A 21,056-nucleotide genomic window follows, 5' to 3' on the forward strand; every position below is an offset into this window, starting at 1 on the left:
CAGGTTTCAGCAAGTCAAATTTAAGACTTTTTAAGACCATTATGAATTGAATTTAAGACCCATATCACAACATGAAAAACAAAGTCAGGTGGCCGGGTTGGCTCAGTGGGTAGAGCAGGCACACATAAACATAGGTTTATGCCTCGACGCAGAGGTCCAGGAGTCAAATCTGACCGGTGACGATTTCCTGCATGTCTTCCCCCCTCTCTTCCCCTTTTCTCACCTAGCTGTCCTATCCATTAAAGGCGGAAAAGCCCAGTCAGATGTCAGAGTCTGGAAACATCGTCTGAAACAATTCCCTGATTTCCTCATTGGCATTATATTATTGGACTAGTGTCTGGATTGGCTGCAATAGAAGTTGCATGTTGGTCTCATTTGTAGTCTCAATACAGTGAATTATATTTGGACTAGCAACAGAAAGAACTACAACACCACGGGATTATTATACAGCGCTGCGGGAACATTTGAATGAGCATTAGAGGTAGCGTTACATTGAACAAAATTATTACACAAAATTATCCCTGTTCAAAGTTATTTAAGACCTTGAACACAATACTTTTAAGACTTTTTAAAGCCTAAAGTTTGGATTTTAGACTTTTTAAGACCCTGCAGAAACCCTGATATAAATCCCTCCCAAAATAATAACCACAAGAAAAAGAAAATTGCTGTAATTAATGCTGGTTAACTGTGCCCTTACTCAGTTTTGTGTTGATAAATGGACTTTGTGCCTATGAAATGAAGTAACTAATTAATGTGTATCACTGACTGATGGCTGACCTTTATGCCCTATAAGTCCAACCCAGTCTCACGGCAGTTCATGAAATGGTCACGTTATTTAATCTATTGATACGTGCACACAGACACGTTTATCTTGAGTTTTTTTCGTGGTGGTCAGCACGTTTTTTAAACTAATGTATTTCAATGGGGAGCACCTTTCATGATTACAGCACGACTAAGGTAGCGAGTAGTATGAAATGCTGAAAATCCACGTAGGGAGGTCGGTTGGGGGGGTCAAACAACACCGCGGCAGTCTCCCGCGTGTGACCTTTCCTTTCCCCGTTCTTCTTTTCCTAAACCCAACCTCCATAGAGATGCTTTCCATTACGTGCTGACCACCATGGAAAAAACAAGATAAGTGTGTCCATATACACGAATCAATAGATTAAAAATTACATAAACATTTCACGAACTGCCGTGAGACCGTGTTGGTAAGTCAGACATGATGTCATTCCTTGGGTTTATGGAGAAGACTGTGGGCATGAGTAAACAGTATTCCAAATCAGTAGACACTTTTCTTTTTAGGGCTGTCACATGAAATTCTCATATCCAAAACTTTTGGAAACTGTGACACCACTTCGTAGTGAATTATTCACACACATTAACATAGAGTACATTTCTCTGGACCACTGCACCATCCGATAGATCTTCCCTACAGATGAGGGACAGCAAGCTTCCTCTCCCTGCAGAAAGCCAGAAGCCAAGTAGCTTTCACTACACTGTCTAATGTGCACTTTTTGTTGCTGGCTCACATTCAGACTGCTGATGGCTCAGATGACTCAGCAATTTGTAAAGGCTATTCACTATGTGTCAGTCTGTGCCTGAATAGTTGATTTAATGTGTCCATAAGCACTATACAACACATGCTTAAGGTACTGTTGGTGTGGCAGTAAAGTGTTGACTCTACTTTCAAGCACTTGTTCTACTGACTGCTATGCACATGAACACCTCTATGCCCGAAAACATTTACGTTAGTAAAGGCTTCTTTGTGCCTTTTAACCCTGGTCAGAAACCCAGTCTGTGTGGCAATTCACATGCATGATTCTCTTACTGTATAATCAAAACTGGATTGTTCCTGACAGGGTTTTATTGTTATTTGTTGGGAAAATGTCTGATTAAATCTGCTTTTAGCCCATTAATAAATTGTACACCACAACATGCCTTGATTTTGCAGTAAGCTCCTGAGGTCCTTTTTATTTTCTCAGGTATTTGTTTAACTACAGTGTGTGCGTGTGTGTTTGCAGTAAATAGAGAGTGTTAATTTTTGTGAGATGCAGTTCTGAGCATCATGTCTAACCTATTAACTCCGCTCAAGCCTAACTAACAAATGTCAGATATCATCCTTTACCAGCCATTTCCAGCAGGCGTATGAGCGGCTATTTTGAGGCTGATGTGATTGTGCGCTTCATGTCACATCTTTCCCTGCAACGCTGTACATGGTGACAACTAACAAGATTAAGTAAGAAGGCCTGTTTTTAGCTTTAGAGAAAGGTGCACTGATTGGATTTATTAGTGTGTGTGTGTGTGTGTGTGTGTGTGTGTGTGTATGAATTTGAATGGTCACACCTGTATGTCTTGTTTTTGTTGATTGTAATTTTGTGTATTCCTATTTCTGTTCATGCTTTGTTTTAATGTGTATGCTGTTTTTAATGTAAAGCACTTTGGGTTTAAGGTGCTATACAAATTAATAAATAAATTAACATTTAATGTAAATTAAATACCTGAGGTAAAGCAGAGCCATTTGATCAGTATCAAACTGTAACTGAGAAGTATGAGGGCAGTCGGCTGCACTGCGTGGCCTGTTCCATCAGACGACTCCCAACACGCTGACACACAGCGGCCCTGTCGACAGTCATGCCAAGGGCCACGCTCCTCCTCTCCATCACACCAGTGTGAATCTCCCTGAGCTGATTTATCGTGAAGCCCTCATCTCTTTCAGCCTCTGCCAAAAACCCAGAGTTGGAGTCAACCTGTTGGCGAGGCAGCCAGAGGTCTGACTACTGACTCCTGTTACTGTACATACAGCAGTGGTTCGCAGACCTCTGCGGTCTGAGCCCCCCCACAGCTCTGTCAGATGTACCCCTTCATCAATTCCCAATGTATGTTTTAAATGTATAACACTATTCATCATATAAAAGTGGATGTTGTTAATTATCCTATTTCATACAATTGAGGCATCAATATTAAGGTTGATTGGGTGAGCAATCCTACTACTATTACTAGCCTTCTAGGCTACTACTATTTGGAGTGAAGCTGAATGTTTCAGCCATTTATCCACCAACGTTACTTTTAGCTATTTCAACTTTACACTCTTAATACCGCTGGGTTAAAAAATAACCCAACTGCAATCATCTATGGGACACAACATGCGCTGGGTTGGAGTGAAAAAAGTTAGCTAGCTTTTTTAACCGTTTTTTTCATTACTTTAGCGAATTAAAGCTTTGAACAGCATTCATTCCTTTAAATAGTGTATTTATTTCTACCATTTATTCATTTATTTTAGCTAAACGTCTGTGCTCGCTTGCTGACTAGTTTTATCTTACACACAACTGTAACATGTAGTGTTCAGGTGTTACAGTTGACTTCATGTTAGTATGTGGATATATTCTTCTATCAAATCATCATTTCTATTTGTTTTTCCAAATAAGTGGCAACTGCAGAAGTACCCTCTGGGGTACACATACCCCTGGTTGGGAATCACTGACATACAGGACGGGGTGGCCGGCCTACCTTGGGCTCTGGTTTGCCCGTCATGGTCTTGACCAGCTCGTGGAGGTGTGGCCAGTTGCCCTGGGAGTACCAGCCGGGTTTGTCCAGCGCCGGCAGCCCCTCGCTCTCCTCCACGTCGTTCACTGCAGGAGAGGAAACCCAATCAGACACCAGCTGCTGTGCGGCTGCACAGCCTCAGCCAAACCTCACCACAGCAGTCACCAGTGGGCCCACAACCACACACAACAGCTTTGGCACAGTGTGAATTATATGGACTGTGAGACTGATCCCAATACTCCCAGGAAAGCAGGGCTTCCCAAAGGGGGGGGTCAGAGCCTCTCTAGTCTCGCAATGCCCGACCCATCTAATATACAGCGCTGTGGAGTAAGGTCTGGCTTCACCACAGATATATTTTGGGATAGTAGATAAAAAGGCTCTGGGTTGTTGGCATTTCTTTAAACCAATCACAATCATCTTGGGCGGCGCCCAGCTCCGGACACCGCAAGGCTGGCTCTGCAGAGTAGTCTCAGGAAGGAACTTGTTTTGGTGGAACATTTGCACCCGGCAAAACACCACATACAACATTAAATGAAGTTAACTGTTGAAACAATCCAGTAATGTGAGCTATTTAAATTAACGGATACATGGTTAAACTTCATTATCTCTTACCAGTGTATCTGTGTGTACTTCGTCCACAGCATCCAATCCCACCAATCGCTCCCAAAACATCCCAGTTAGAGAGGAAATGCTATAAACATATTCTTTGTAAATCTTTACTATCATTCCACCGAAAGAACCAAGCAGAACTGCCTTGTTGCACGATCCAAATTGTGTGTAGCTTACTACCTCAAAGGTTGCTGTTGTCGTTTCCCGTAGCAAAGGGATTTTGAGAACGGTAACACCAGAGAGCGGAAGTGGAGGGGCAAAGCCTGACATCATGTGCCGGATGTCCGTCTTTATCCTGGAAATGTACTTCTGTTGATCTAGACTAGGGCCTCTCTAAAAAAGAAATGTCAGCAGTTGTGAGATTAACAACAAGATTTAACAAGATTGTGGGGATAGGGACTTTGCTTCTTCTTGTAAATCACTGGATAACTGAAATCTGCCTGGATGCATCTGTGGAGTAACACCAGGCTTATATAAGGCTGTTTCAACATACTATTATGTGTGGGATACCGTGGGATTATGTATATGAGATGATGATAAAACAAGTGCTTTACCAATTTTAAACAGATCATTACATCTATTCACATAATTATAATGGCACTATTGGTCACTTGTGGCTGCAACTGTTGAAACATGTTGTGGTTAATAACTCAATGCTTTGTTTTAACTGAATGTCAGTGAAGTGATGACAACCGGTAACATGACTGAGCTAGGAGTTATTTATGAGGCTGGCACGGACATGTCTGCTGCTTTCTAAATAACTACAGCTTGTTTCAAAGGGCACGTCAGAGAAAACTGAGATGAGACCAGACATACACAGTGAAATCTGTGACGCAATTACACATGCAATCACTGTAATTATTACAATGGAAACTGTTGGCAGAATTAAATTTCTGACTTTGCTGAAGAATCACTTCCAAAAATGGCCCTCATTTACGAAACGAACGTACGACAGAAAACAAGCGTTTGAAGAATCTAAAATATAAGACATGTTTTCAGTTATTTCACACTTTTTTGTTAAGTACATAATTCCATATGTGTTCATTCATAGTTTTGATGCCTTCAGTGAGAATCTACAATGTAAATAGTCATGAAAATAAAGAAAACACATTGAATGAGAAGGTGTGTCCAAACTTTTGGCCTGTACTGTACATTATATATTCTAGTGTATTATCATAGTTTAACATGTGCAACCTCAAACCAGATAAAGACTTGCGCCCCCCCTGTGATCTTTGCCGCCCCCCTAAGGGGTGCCTGGACCCCAGGTTGGGAACCACTGCTTTAGGTTGTTGTTGGTCCACGTCTTTAATGTTAATCTCTGGGGGATGGCGTATCATGGGATTTCTCAAGTTTGTGGTGTTTCCAAAATACTAAACTTTCGCTTAGCCAAGCCTGCATATAGCATGATTCCTATCAAGTTCTGTCTGCCCCTCGAGGTTATAAAAGCCGAAATGTGCCCAAACTCTTGCCTTCAGTGAGGATGGAGCAGGTTGAATAATTCTTTCTGTGATGTTTGCCATTGTTTGCGCCGACTAAACTACTTCTGCTGCACTCGTTCTTCTTCTGATTATGACAAGAGTACCCAGGCGTCAGTGTGACTTTGACGCAGCGCCATCTACGCCATTAAAAAAAAAAAAAAAAAAAAAAAAAAGTGATTTTGAATCAGTAGAGCTTGAATCGCAATATGAATCGATTTTTTTGCACAGCCCTAATTGCAATATAAGACTGTATGTTACTATTAAGACTATAGTATTCATATGTCAAGGATGTATAAATTAAATAAATATCAGCTTGAGTCTGATTTACTACGGCAACGCTGTTGACTTCGGCATCAGTGATCTCTTTCCATTCCACATTCTTTCTACAGCCTTTAATACCAGTTTTCAGGCTGCCAAATAGTACACACGTACCTGAGATATCAGGGTTTCAATCTCCACCTCTGAAAAGTGCCGCTTCTCAGCCGGGTTAGGTCTCGGTTGACCCAGACTAAAGTCACGATATCGCTACAGCTCCATTATTGTTTAAATCTGTCCTGGTGTTATCCCAACTTTATGGCAGTGCAATACTAAATTGCTGGAATAACCCTTTAATTCTCTTGTCCTTCTGTGTGTTGGAATGTGCTTCCATTTTAGCCAGGACTCTCTCCAACAAGAGATTTTAATTTCAAAATATAATCCTAGTTGATTAAAAGTGTGGTAAATAATAATAGACCAAATTATTAATTTGAACAAGAAATATGAATATAAGCAACTTTGCAGACGTTGACAAAATCTAGAGCTGCAAAGATGAACTGATTAATCGATTAGTTGTCAAATATTAAATTAACCGCCAACTATTTTGATAATTAATTAATCCGTTTGAGTGAAATTCACTGATTCCAGATTGTTAAATGTGAATATTGTTCTTGTTTCTTCTCTCCTCTGGGACAGGAAACTGAAGATCTTTGAGTTGTGGACAAAACAAGACATTTGAGGACGTTATCTTGGGCTTTGGGAAACACTGATCCACATTTTTCCCCATTTTCTGACATTTCATAGACCCAAAAAACTAATCCATCCATCCAGAAAATAATCAACAGATTAATTGAGGATGAATATGATCGTTAGTTACAGCCTAATGCAATCACATATGACTTATTCATAATGTCAGCAAGTGCTGTGAAGCCTCTTTAATTAAACTGATAGATTTTTAATTGTGGTATGCTTTCACATGCTTTTCCACGTTATGTGGGGATCAATGGACCAGCGTCTTTGAAGTAGAGAATTGCTCCTCTGGGTCTGACGGCTGTTTGAGTCGTCACTGTCACTGACACAACCGTGGACCGGCCAGCACAGGTTCAGACTTGCTGGAAATATTGTGACAGGAGAGAGTGAAAGAACAGGGATGAGCACCTACACATGGGACACACACACACACACACAGTAATGGGGTTGAGTACACTGGACGGCGAGAAAGAGGAATGAGTGGTATGTGGTCTGCAGCTCAGAGGGGAGCAGCAGATTTGAAGACGTGCTGTGGCATTTTCACTGGATTATCATTGTCATTATGTTACACCTTTTTCTGACATTTTATCCGGTGATTACAACACATTTTAAAAGTTTTTTTCTTAGCCTTAGGCTAGTTTAACCTTGTTTCATATTTGTATTTATTAAGCCATGACTAACATATATTAAACCCAAGGATACATTTTCACAGCACACCATTTTTAAAGATTTAATTCCACAAGAAGTTTCAGTTATTCCCTCGATTCATACAACTTAATTTAACCGTGTGTGTTGTAGACAGTGTGGGTTGAAGTTGCACACCGACAGTAAGAAAGACACAACCTTCAGGGACCCTCCAGAGTTCTTTTCAGCGGTTAGAGGAGAGTAATATTCTGATAAAATTCAGCTGGACGTGCCTGGAACACCTCCCTAGGGAGGTGCCCAGATCCTTACCAGATGCCCAAACCACCTCCTTTCGACGTAAAGGAGCAGCTAGCAACAGCTGATCCAATCTGCTGCCGATGTTTGTACGTGCAGCTAAAGATCACTGGAAACTGCTGTGCAAGAACAGAAAGCTTGGTGGGGCAGTGAAACCCACACGAGCACGGGCAGAACATGAACGCTCCACACAGACAAGGCTCCTGGAAGATTCAATTAATATAAGTGGAAGCAAATAAATAATTTATGATTATTGGCTGTATATACTGCCAATGTATTAGCTATTAGTTCCCGACTAAAAAAAGAGAGCCAGAGGAAGTTTTGATGCTCATGTGTTTTCTGCCCACGTGGCAAAACTCAGGAACAGCTAGAGAGAGAGAGAGAGAGAGAGAAAAATATTTCACTCAGTGGATCATCCTGTCTTCACACATAATGTATCCCCAGTGTTATTGCTGGCAGGAAGACAATCCAGATGAGGGGAGCATTCCAACAGGCTGCTCCTGCCAGTGCACACCTCTAAAATGAGCATGAGGATCAGATGCCTGGGCAGGGCTAATAAGAGAGGGACGACAGCCCAGGAAGCTAGGAGTCATGTGACCTGGCTGGTCTATATCAACCACGTTTCATTTCCTGGACTGTTCAGGTGCTGCCGGAAACTCCACTCCTCTTTTCAGCCGGATGTCCGTCCCCTTCCTCTTCCTTTGTGTTAGTGTTCTAACCTCCGGTGGATTTGTGAGGACTATGGTTAACTGCTCCTCAGATCTCTGCAGGGTAAATCCAGACAGCTAGCTAGACTATCTGTCCAATCAGAGTTTTCTGTTGCATGACTAAAACTACTTTTGAACGTACACATGTTCCACCAAAACAAGTTCCTTCCAGAGGTTATTTTGTAGAGGCACTGTTGCTCCATCCGGCGCTTAGCTCCGCCCAAGACGATTGTGATTGGTTTAAAGAAATGCCAATAAACCAGGGCATGTTTTTCTCCCATCCAGGAATGCTGTGTGGGCTGAGCCAATGAAATGTTGGCAACTGATAATAATCTCACTAACACAGCTAACAGCTGTTTAAAATCCTCACATTAAATAGAACAGTTTGAGGAGATTACAGCTGGACTGACCCCTACAATATATTCCTAAAATAATGGATGTGTGATATTGTAAATGTCTAAAAAGCTTTTAAAAGGGTCAGTTCACCAGAATTAAAGTGAAAATACATAGTATTACTTACCTAAATACCTAAAGTGGTATCTAGCTATGCAGATAGTTTTGATTTCAGATTGTAACCCTTGTGTCTGTTGTCCTTCAGGGTCACAATTGAAAAGTCACTTTTTTTTGATTTTGACATTGTTTTAATGCCTTTGTCACGTTTTTTTATTCAAGCAGAAATTACTAATTATTTAAACACACCATTTAAACATTTGTTTCAAATGCTATGACATTGAATAAAACACCCAAAATTCTATGAAAGTAATCATTCATTTTACCTGTCCAAAAATAACATGGATGCATGCGTGAGCGTTCATTTATGCATCCATGTTATTTTTGGGCAATTTGGTTGAAAGAATCCCATATTTATGATATTAAAAACTTTGAAAACAGGTCAAATTTGACCCAAGGACAACACAAGGTTTAAAATATCTCAATACAATGGAGGTGAATGGAATTTAGTTTGTGTGGCTAAAAGTTTTAAATACAGAACCATTTCTCTCCAGAAATAGTTATCAAGAAATAAGCTATACCGTTGGTTGGACTAAACAAGTGATTTGAAGATGTCTGCTTGGGCTCCGGGAACTTGTAAAGGGTGTTGTTTTTTAGCTGTTTGTTGAAATTTTAGAGATTACATGATTTAAGAAATGCTAGTACAGTGCATTGGGGCATGAGAGCAGCAGGCCAGTACTCACCAAGGGTCCTGAAGGGCCTCTGCTGGGGCACCAAGGAGAAGAAACCGGGCTTCAGGGCATTTGTGATGATGACGTCAAATAGCTCTTCGAAATCCTTCCTGCGACAGACGGAGAAACAACGTTAACCTCTGTGACAGGCCGCTGTGTGAAGGACAATGCCTGGACAGCATCCAAACACACTTGAGTTACACAAACACAAATAGCTCAGCGAAGCTACACAGCCTGTACAGATGATAGGAAACATGGAGCAATAAAGAGTGTACACATACAGGGAATACTCTGAATAATAAAGTAAACACTCCCACAGAGCTACAGTCACAGGTTATGTGCAGAATATACAGTACATGTACATCTATACAATCTTCCATATAAGGTGAGAAAGCCTTCTGAAACAGGAGGCACTTCTTACTGGGAACTCAAACACATAAACACAATCAGTTTGATGCATTAAAGTATGTACAGTTGTGTTCAAAATAAGCAGTCCAACATCACTAACCTCATAAATACATTTTTTTGGTAGAAGTGATATTTCTACATGGCAAATAATTGACTAGTAAGTGTTGTAGAGTCATAGAAATGACCCAAAACACACCAGTAAGCGAGCAAAGTCTTGGTTCCAGATGAACCAGATTGAGGTTATTGAGTGGCCAGCCCAATCCCCAGACCTAAGGGATTGGTGACATCAAAAATGCTGTTTCTGAAGCCAAACCCAGTAATGCAGAGGAACTGTGGAATGTAGTTCAATGGTCCTGGGCTGGAATACCTGTTCACACGTGCCAGAAGTTGGTCGACTCCATGCAAGCAGTTCTCAGAAATAATGGTTATGCAACTAAATATTAGTGCAGTGATTCAAAGTAAAGCAAACCTTGAGACATTTTTCAGTTTATACAGTAAATACTGCTATTTTTTTGAACAGCCTAATATTCCTTTTTCTTCACTTTCCGTAAAGGCATAACACAAACTTGATAAATTTTGGTCATGTTTTGATTTGAAATTGAATGTGCAGTGTTCCCAATGCATTGATATTATGGAATTAAAAGCTATTCTAAGGATTTTGAGCATTATTCACTTTTTTCTTTCCTACCGTGTATTACGTATAGACATTTCTCCGTTCTCAGCTGAGGTAGACACATTAGCGTTACAGCTGCAGTGTTTACCATTGCACATTAGCCTAGCAGCTAGCGGAGTTTCCTTCTGTTTATAGCTTTATCCTGATAAAATGGCACAGTTGAGTTTCAGCCTGCGTGCACGTTTGGTAGCCTAAAACAGAACAGCTTATATCGGTAGAGAGAGCAACAAATTAGGGAACTGCCGGGTCGCCCTCTCTCTGTCTGCTCAACTGCTAGACGGGCTGCACTCGGCATTGTCGGCAAACTATTTTATTTATATTTTACTTCATTGACAAAAGAGCTTTCTGAACTGTCAGTGGAATGGATCAATGGAGATGAGAGAGACCAGTATGGCCCTAAATGACAGCACAACTCAGTAAAGACTCTCACACTGAGCTGAAATGGAAACAATGTGCTGCAATGTTTTTATACAGTCTATGGCTGCAACATATGTTGTAAGGTTTAAAACAATGTTTTTTTCGGGGGTGACGCCATTCACTTTACCGGGAGTAATGAAAATGGATAAAGCCACCGTGTCTTGAGAAGCTCTAGCTTGTTGTTTTATTGTTCACTTTTAACTCACTTTACATCAACTCTGCTATCTCTTTTTCCTCTCTCTTTTTCTCACTGCGGCACCCATACGCTACTCTCCGTTACCGCTCTCCCTACCACACGGGCACTGACGTCACTCACTTAAGGCACCCTGCCATTCTCGCTCTAACTTACACTACTCTCGTGGGAAATTCTTGCTTTTCAAACGCGGTAAAAAAAATCCATACCGTCCCTGCCCTAGCCCTAAATACATAAAAACATGCTTAGTTTAGTTTTGACTATCTAAACTATCTTCTGTTTTGAAGGTAGGTCTTAAGGTAACTGAAACTCAAAACTCCTCCTCTAAAGGGACTGTACAAAACGTATCAAATCTGCATCATTAAAGAGAGAACAAATACTGTTGAGTTGTGAGTGGTTGGCTCTAGGCATATAAAAATAATAATATTTGTGACATCTATAGATTTAAGGTATTAAGGATTCAAAAGTATTTAGAAAGTGGGAATGTGTTGAGAGTGTAGATCAATCAGTCTTACTGTTGAGATTGTAACTGCAGTAAGTCGAGGCTAATTTTGGGAGAAGATCCTTGGCTCTGTCTGGACTGGTATCACACGTTCAACACATCAGAGGACTTAATAACAACTAACAAATCAATAAAGTAAGCAGCATTCCAGTAATAAATGCCTTCATCTAGTGGTGCCAAACAGCAGCAGCCTCTGTGGTATTGGCCAGGAGCCCGGTGTCAGACAGCTCTGGCCTCGTTGTGCTACTTCTAACAGCTGACTGTCACAGCCCTCCAGCCGGCGGGCCACACTAAAGCGGCTGGAGGCTGGTGGGGGGGGGGGGGTTTCCTAGAAAAAGGAGATAGTGTGTAGTGACACAGGAGAGGGCTTTCTTACCAGGGGAGAAAAGTCTTTGGTCCTGTGCTGCCTGAAGAAGAGGTGTCTACACAAACTTTAGGTGTATGAAAAACAAGAAGGATCTTAAAGCACGGCAACCAAATGGGTGAATAAAGCCCACTCCTTCAACAACAAGCAGGGGTTAAAGTGGGATCCCAAACAGACGTAAAGAACAGCAGGAGCAATTGGCAGGAGTTTCATTAATACCATAGGTTTAATGAATAGACTGTATAAAGAGAGTCGGATGCAGACACTCCACATTAAACACACTACCTTTGCTTCTAGCTAACTTCATGGATAACTATTAGGGACAAACAGCATCTCTGATCTGTTCCTACCAAATACTCTTGGTCTAGCTCAACTGAAAACACCATATCTGCAACATGTTACCGTGTGGTTTGGAACCAGTAGGCTACTGACAAGGTGATCTTCACCTGTTCAACTGACTTCAGCAGATAGAACGCGACTGTCCTGCTATTATCATAGACATGTGAACTCACCACAGACACTTGCCTTGTGCATGAACTCAAGGTGTGCGCTGCTGAGAATGAATAGGGGAAACACTGGAATGGATATTTGGCCTTATCTTAAACTAACGTGACACGCCGATATATGAAACTGCCAATTAGGTTCATTTACTTATTATTCAAAGGTGCCGGGACGCCCACTTTAACCCCCTCATAACAACCTCTGGCCTAACTTCCTTGTGTAACAATCACAACATAAATCTGCATCCCCCTGATCCTTGTAAAGCATAGACTTGAACATGATGGTAGCACACACATTCACAGCTGGGGCTCGGACTGCTCAGCTCGGGAGGCGACACATGCTGCACGGTGCAGGAGGTCACAGACACAGGAGGGGGGGCGGGGGCAGTGAAACAGCAGGGGAGCAAGGGAAAGGGTGAGGAACAACAGGAATGACCCCGCCGCTTGCTGCTCTACAGGAAATGGTGAGAGGGGGGTGGGGGGGACCCGTGAGATCCAGAGCAAAAGAAAACTGCTTTACCTCGACAGGCTTTTTGCCTCTGCTGGACCACAGAGAACAATCAGCTCTGAGCGTGAAAAGTGAAAAAGCAGAGCGCCGATGCAAGGCGAGGGCAGCGTAAGATAACAACACCTTACATGGAACAAGAAGTTATGTGAATAACTGCATATGCACTTTATCCAACCTAAAGCATTTCATCAGCCAGCACTTTATCTGATCGTATTTTTAACCTCTTTTAACAGCTATTTGTGTATCATGATGTGTGAATGGGAACAGTTTTTCTTTTATGAGAGACAGAAAAATAACGTCGCATCTGAACATGCAATGACAATAAAGGCTTTCTGTTCTATTCTATTAATGCACAGCAGCAACACGGACATTGTGTTTCTTCAGGGCTCTCTTGCTGCTTGATTGTATAACAGGGCTTACGCTGCGAAAATACGCCTGTAGCACACGGTGTGCAGGGCAAACAGGGCGAGGCCGGTGAAGCACAAAGCCAGTGTTAAACTCCAAACAGCTTGCTAAAACAATAATCCTTTTCGATGAACGCCTACAATCATAAAATCAAGTGCTTGGTGTTAGTTGTGGGCTGGTAAGAAATGTGTATGAAACTGTGAGCATACAGGCCTCAGTGATCATGGGCCTTGCCAAAAAAAAATAGACATTTGAGTGAAGTGTATTTAATTGGGAGAGCCACAGGTTGTTGATTGTGCCCTTTATATTTCTTCATTTACTGTAGTAGCTTTGTTCTGAACTTTAAACCTAGCTAATTTAAAAAGTTATAATCCACTTAGCTAGGAAGTGACAAAGAACATTTTGTCAAACTCCTATTTCCAAAGTCAAGAATTAACTCACTCAATTTTGTGTGGAGCTACTGATGGGTAAAACACCACTGCCTTTACAAATGGCATTTTAGTAAAATACAAAACCAAAAAGAGGAATATGAATGATTTTTTGGCCAGAGAACAAGCTGTAAAGACATCACCTAAAATATCAAGTTATCAAGATCAAGTTTATCACGTGTAATTCACGTGTAAGTCTCCCCCAATATTCTTCACCTGTGTGAAATGAGTTGTGCTGCTTTTTCCTTAAAGTGCTCATAATCTGCTCATTTTCAGGTTCATAATTGTATTTAGAGGTTGTACAAGAATAGGTTTATGTGGTTTAATTTTCAAAAAACACCATATTTTTTGTTGTACTGCACATTGCTGCAGCTCCTCTTTTCACCCTGTGAGCTCTCTGTTTTAGCTACAGAGTGAGACATCTCACTTCTGTTCTATCTTTGTTGGGAGTCTCACATGCTCAGTACCTCGGTAAGGACTACTAGCCAGTCAGAAGCAGAGTATGAGGGCATGTCCTGACAGTACCTAGGTAAGGACTACTAGCCAGTCAGAAGCAGAGTATCACGGCGTGCCCCGACAGTACCTAGGTAAGGACTACTAGCCAGTCAGAAGCAGAGTATGAGGGCGTGTCCTGACAGTACCTAGGTAAGGACTACTAGCCAGTCAGAAGCAGAGTATGAGGGCATGCCCTGACAGTACCTAGGTAAGGACTACTAGCCAGTCAGAAGCAGAGTATGAGGGCATGCCCTGACAGTACCTAGGTAAGGACTACTAGCCAGTCAGAAGCAGAGTATGAGGGCATGCCCTGACAGTAACTAGGTAAGGACTACTAGCCAGTCAGAAGCAGAGTATGAGGGCGTGCCATGCTAGCATCTAGGCGAGCATTATAACGTGTGTTACAAAGTGACCACGTTGGTCTCTGAAGTAAAGGCTGGACTACAATAGAGCTGTTTGGAGCAGTTTGTGAACAGTGTTTTCTGTTGGAGATGGGAAGTCCCTTTGGGGTGGACTTTGGACTTTTTCACTTTTACAACCTATAACATGCATAAACAAATTATATAACACAATAAAGGAAAGGGAAAAAGCCAAAAAGCATAATATGAGCACTTTAACAAAAGGCAGGTGTGAACGCCTCCTTACCCCAGGATGTGTTCACAGATAAGCCTGCAGTAGTCGCTGTGGGAGCTGGTGATGAGGAGGAGGACCTTCCCGGCGCTCTTCATGCTGTGCAGCCAGGTCTTGACCGAGTCGGAGCAGGGCTGCAGGTACCGGCCCGGGTCCCTCTTCACACTGGGGAAGTACGTCCCTGCATCCTCTGTTCACAGACATACAAACATAGTCAGACAACCAGCTCTGGTCTTCAAGACACATTACCGATGGGACTATCATGATCTGGAACATTTATAGAAATGAATCATATGCTAAGGTCTTGGGAGTCACCAGATCTCAGCCCAGTTGAACTATGGGAGATTTTGGACCAATGTGTGACAACACTCTCCAACGCCATCATCAAAACACCAAATGAAGGACTATCTTTTGAGAGAATGCTGTTCTGAACTGATGCTACAATGCTTTACTGTACAATTACATTTCTACATCTCCAAACAAGCTGTTCACATATACAAGTCAGTGTAGTCAACATTAGACATTTAGGGGACATAAACACATTATTGAGTAGAAGGGAAATAAATTAAATTGTAATTTGACATAGGTTAATAGAAATGAGAGATTTAAGAGTTGAGAGGAAATGTAGTCTGTACAGCATTAAGTTGCATTTAAAATAAACTTTGTCAGGGGTGGCCTCTAGCTCACCCAGTAAGAGCGTGCGCCCCATGTTGGCTGAGTCCTTTGCAGCGGCGTGGATTTGAGTCCGACCTGCTGCCCTTTGCTGCGTGTCGCCCCCCCCCATCTCTCTCCCCCTTTCATGTCTATCTACTGTCGCTATATAATGAAGGGAAAAGCCCCAAAAAAACAACCTTAAAAAAAATAAAAATAACCTTTGTCAAATAATGACACTCAGGAAGTCAAGAGAAAAATCTAAACATAAAAATAAAGTGGTGCATGGAAAATGTTGAAGCACCACAATCTTTTTGATATTTCCATCTTTAACAAATGCACATTCGGGAGCTTAAGAGGAGTCTTTAGATGGGTGAAAAAAAGCCAATAACAATGGAAGAGCCTCTTCACAGAATCCTATAAAAGTTAACCCTGATGAGAGCAGACATCAAAGGACACATGCTTCCATGTCTCACTATTAAAACTAAATGTTTACAGATTGAGCCGGTGGTGAACCATGGCTAAAGGCTTTCTACATGAGCTGCTGGGTTTATATGCCAAACAGGCCAGAGTGGAGGGATTCTGCTTACAAATCACAAAATACACTGAGGTCAACATTCACAGTTAATTTAAACCATGGTTTCAACTTTCTGTTGTGTCTCTACAAGTGAGAAACCGGTTCATAGCTAATGTTTTGTTCTGCTTAATCCTCCACAGATTCATATTTACGGAGGTAAAGGGGGGCTCAGGGTCATGCTCCCCACTTCTGAGGCACCGTCAATGGGCTTTCCTCACTTTGAAGCCCCCCAGCTGCCCTTCAGTACATCCTGTCAGCATACTGTACAGAGCTAAATATAGCAGCGCGCTGATCTGTGTTACACAATCCCAGACATCACAGAATAAAACTCTTGACCTAATGTTCTCAACAAAGCCACATCAATATACAAATCCATGAACAGAACATAACATTTAAGGAAAAGAGGCACACAATGATACATCCATGTGTGAAGACTACTGTAGGTTACAAAATGTACAAGTGCAGCTTTTCTTGGAAACGGAAGGAAATGTGATAAAATGTTATCTTGACGGTTTGGAATTACAGGAAATAAGACTTTTGCAATCCTGATGGGTTCCAGAGAAAAGCACTTCCCTCTCCTCTGTTATGCAACTATGTGTGAATGGCATGACCTAATGATGTGGAGCACAGAACAAAAAATGAATTTAACCTTGAGACATGTACAACCTTATCAAAACAGAAAAAACGGAGGCGACCTGTACATGGTATTTGCTCTCGAGATTAAGAGGGTAACCAATAAGTGAGAAGTGGCGTCGCTTCTTTCACAAGCAGGAGAAAAGAGGGCTTAGGAAAACAGGGCAGGGCGTGGATGAGTGCTGTGTATTCATGAGCTTAGTGTGTTAGGTGTACTCTGGCAGAAAGGTCCGGACATCACTGCGCCCTCTGGCAGAAACAGTCAGACACTCCAAAGTTCTGTTGTTTTTTTTTTTTTTTGCCTCACACGACACAGTTCTGTTGTTTTCGTATGAGCGTGAATATCAAAAAGCCCCAATGGAGTTACATTTATGTAGCAAACCAACAACACAGATCTGAAGCTTAAAGGGTCTAGTCTCACATAGCCTAGCACATAGACCTTCCTCCACAGTGCTGTGAAGGAAGGTCTGGCTAGTCCACACAACATTCCTGGATGGGAGAAAAACGTGCTCTGGTTTATTGGCATTTCTTTAAACCAATCACAATCTTCTTGGGCGGCGATAAGCGCTGAATGGAGCCACGGTGCCTCTGCAAAATAAATAGCCTCTGGAAAGAACTTGTTTTGGTGGAATGTGTACGTTCAGCATCAATGTGCACAGCAAATCTCACTCACTTTTGATATTGCTTCTTTTTGATCCGATGGTAGCACTCGACAAAAGGTCAGGAGATCACCAAAATCATTAGAAAACCTCCACTGGAGACCATGCACATTCATACCACAATTCATAGCAGCCCCTCCAACTGGGAATGCTAATTTAGATTTGTTTTTCAAACCAATCATTAACCCTTAATGGGCAGACAGGCAACTGTGTCTCAGTTCACCTGTCCGGAAAGCTCGGAGAGATTTTGCCGATTGGAATTGTACCGGTTGCGCAGCTGCTAGTTAACTTGCACCAGCAAGTTAACTAGCAGTTAGGAAATAGATTGTAAAGCCTATTTTTCTTTCTTAAATACTTTTTAAATATTTGTTTTAATACTGTTTTTAACTGTTTAAATGATAGCATTAATTGGTTAAAATTTGTGTAGATATCTTACTGTGTGAAAAGAGTTAACAACATTGTTGCCATCCCTAGGCCCTATTGCCAATACGGCACAACAGTAGAGCCTGCAGTAACATATTCGTTGTTCATGTTATATAGTACAGACGATGATTACAAGCAGAGGGAGAAGATGGCCTCCTAGCTGTAATTCCACGTCAAGTGCTTCTATCTGACCAATGCTCCCAAGCCATAAGACTAGGAGGACTTCCCTTAGTTCCTATTCTGTTAACATGGCACGGATGAATGAATTATTTGCTAATTAACACACAACATGCTTTATCAACCTGGCTGTCAGCTCATATGGGCATAGGAAGTGGGCAACATCCTGAACTTGTAGAAATATACAGTATGCACATAGCATCTTTGATGACATCTGTAGATTCTAAATGGGACCTTTTGAAGGCTATCAATCAAGCTAAAACATGGTTTCTCTTTAAACCTTCAAATCTTCCTAAAGAGACCATGTTTCTCCAAGTTTGTTAAGCAAGTGAAGACATGAGATTAACCATTGGGCCCTGAGTTCATGTGGGAAAACTTTGGGTCTTCAGGTTGGGCCTTTTCAAGTAGAGTTCTATACATTTTGAGATTTGTTTGAAGTCTGTATTGACAGTCCATTAGTGGGATTGTATTTTTTAGCACCTCTGGTTAATAAGCTTTCACTCTTTTTGATGACCATTTTGATTGTGAAGTAAAAAGCTCTGCGTTGTTAACCCAGCACAGAGAAATGGAACAGACACTGATTGTGTCTTTTTCCTACTTTCTGGAGCGGAGAACAAATCCCTCGAATCCTCTGACATCAGAAATAACTGGCACCGACTTGTGTCTTCTTTGAAATTGCTAAATAACAACCACTCAGTTGTTGTGCGTGAGCCTACAATGTGGATGATGGATTTACAGAGCTCATGAAAATCCTGCAGTGAGAGTTTGAAATGCTTGGACATGCTGCCCTCCTGTGGTGGAACACGGGGCTAGCTTGAGGGAGGAAAAGGCTCTTCTAAGTTTCGACAGCAGTAGAGGGCTCTAACCAGAGAAGATGACGACAAACACAAACAAGCTAAAGCGAAGATCCTTATTAGGAGCCCAAAATTCACACCTTTGAAAATGTCTCAGATGTAAACATTTGATTCTGATTTTCACCAAATGACTTCAGAAGTATTCATTGTATCCACAGACCATTACACCTTCAGTTAAACAGAAAAGGCGGGTTGGCACATCAAGGTTTTTGCCCTCAGTGAGTGGGGCTGTTCCTCCTCTGGGACCCTGCAGAAAATCCTTTCCTGCCTCATTACCCACAACCAGGGGTAAACAACTGACCTCGCCACCATCTTTTGTGTTATTTGATCAAATACCATGCTACAGAGATACGGTGCAGAAGCTGTTTTATTCCACTGGGACCTGAAATGTACCACCCAAGTACACAGCTGAAACAAGGTCCCGGGAAAGGGTCCACCCATGCCATGTCCAAGCAGGACGCCAAAATTGCATCCACTTCTCATTTTAATAAGACTTCATTGGTTTTTAAAACACCTTCCCTGAAAATCCTGTCTTCCTTCCCTCAGTACTTGTACATTTCGAATTCTGATTTGTGTCTTGGTGGTAATTATTATATAATCCTGTAAATTAAGGGTTACAGAAAAGTATTTTGAGGGCATTTGCTTTTATCTAGAGGTAGGATACAGGACTGTAAAGACGGATAAGAAACATGAGGAGAAGATAGGGAGAATTTTGCAACTTCAGTCTTTGGCCTCACTTGAAACCGGCTGTGGTTACCTGGGATACAGTACCTTCTAGATCAGTGTTTTCCAAACTTTTACAGTCCTGCACCCCTTCAGACTGTAACCCTCTGAGGACGACTGACGCCTGGGCCCGTCAAAACAATGTTTTTTCAATGTCTCTATTAATATTACGGCGATAATACAGGGAAGAACTGTGGTTGGCTATTGTTGGCATCAGCAGAATCTCTGCTTCCGTGTCCCTTTTATTGCAAGATCATACGTCACTCACTCGGTGAATTAGGAGACAGGAAAGATAGCTTGTGACCATCTGCCTCTCTGTGTATAATCGGTGGACTCACATGTGTGTCACCCGCTTTATGAACCCAAGACTTTGGCAAACTCCTTTCAAGCACCAAAACAATTTCATCCACATTGTAAGTTTGTTTTCACAAAAGATTTAAAGAAAATTATCTTTTTACACAATGCTCTACGACAAATCTGGGCCTCACTATACATAAATCCAAGTCTGTTATGGACATTTTAATATGAGCTATGTACACTGCACCCCTGCACTCCTATATGATTAATATGATTTTTTATTTCTTCGCATACCCACTCCTTCACTTTGCGTACCCCTAGTGGAACATGTACCTCAGTTTGGGAACCAATGTTCTTTAGGACACCCTGAAGTATGTTTTAATGATGTATGGCTGATGGACAGGTCTCTCAGCAGTTAAAAAAAAACCAACACAATGTTTTTTCTATATTTCTGTATTGACTGGCCTTTAAAGAGCATCTTAACACCAACAAAATTTGAATAAAACAATACTGGTCATTTTAGACAGTTAATCACATTGGTATGTGCTGGCAGATGTATTTACCTCAAAATATCAATGCCCCACCTAAAGGATGAAACAAGCTAAATATGTTGATTTTTAAATGCTTGTGTGTACAAGAACAATTGTTCTACGACACGTCATCAGTGAAGAAAAGTTAAATGCTCAGAATAATTACAGATGTGGCAATCACTTTAACATCAATTTGGAGTGGCTTTAGCATTGTGGCTTTGAACTGTGGATGGAGGCCTCTGTAACTAAGCTAATGAATTAGCGGGCTAGTTATTGTATCCTTCATGTCACGCAGGTGGAGAGACATTGTCAGTCTTTGGACGAAAGATTTCTCTTCTGTGCCAGGAAACACAACACGTGGGCCTGCGGACAACTGGGCTATCTTTAGCTTCACTAGATGTTCATTCCAGTTGAACGGTAATGTTAACTCTACCACGGTAAACAGCAGGGCTGTGACTATGTTCTGGTTCTCCCACGAACTCATTGGGAGCGCCTCTCATTGTAGAGCTGCTAGCTCAGCAACATCGCAGGTACCCACACAATAGGG

The 21,056-nt window shown here is 41.7% G+C and overlaps 1 protein-coding gene across 1 annotated transcript in view; it reads right to left on the reverse strand.

The window, feature by feature from the left end:
* Positions 1-21,056, reverse strand: part of nt5dc1 (5'-nucleotidase domain containing 1) — a 116,276-nt gene that overhangs the window by 34,671 nt on the left and 60,549 nt on the right. The window contains exons 7-9 of the mRNA XM_028604809.1: positions 15,001-15,175; positions 9,475-9,572; positions 3,508-3,629 (exon numbers count right to left, since the gene is read on the reverse strand). Of these exons, the coding sequence (XP_028460610.1) occupies positions 3,508-3,629; positions 9,475-9,572; positions 15,001-15,175 (395 nt within the window). The remainder of the gene's footprint in view (positions 1-3,507; positions 3,630-9,474; positions 9,573-15,000; positions 15,176-21,056) is intronic.

This window comes from Perca flavescens, chromosome 18 (genome assembly GCF_004354835.1).
Source record: "Perca flavescens isolate YP-PL-M2 chromosome 18, PFLA_1.0, whole genome shotgun sequence".
Classification (NCBI taxonomy): Eukaryota; Metazoa; Chordata; class Actinopteri; order Perciformes; family Percidae; genus Perca; species Perca flavescens.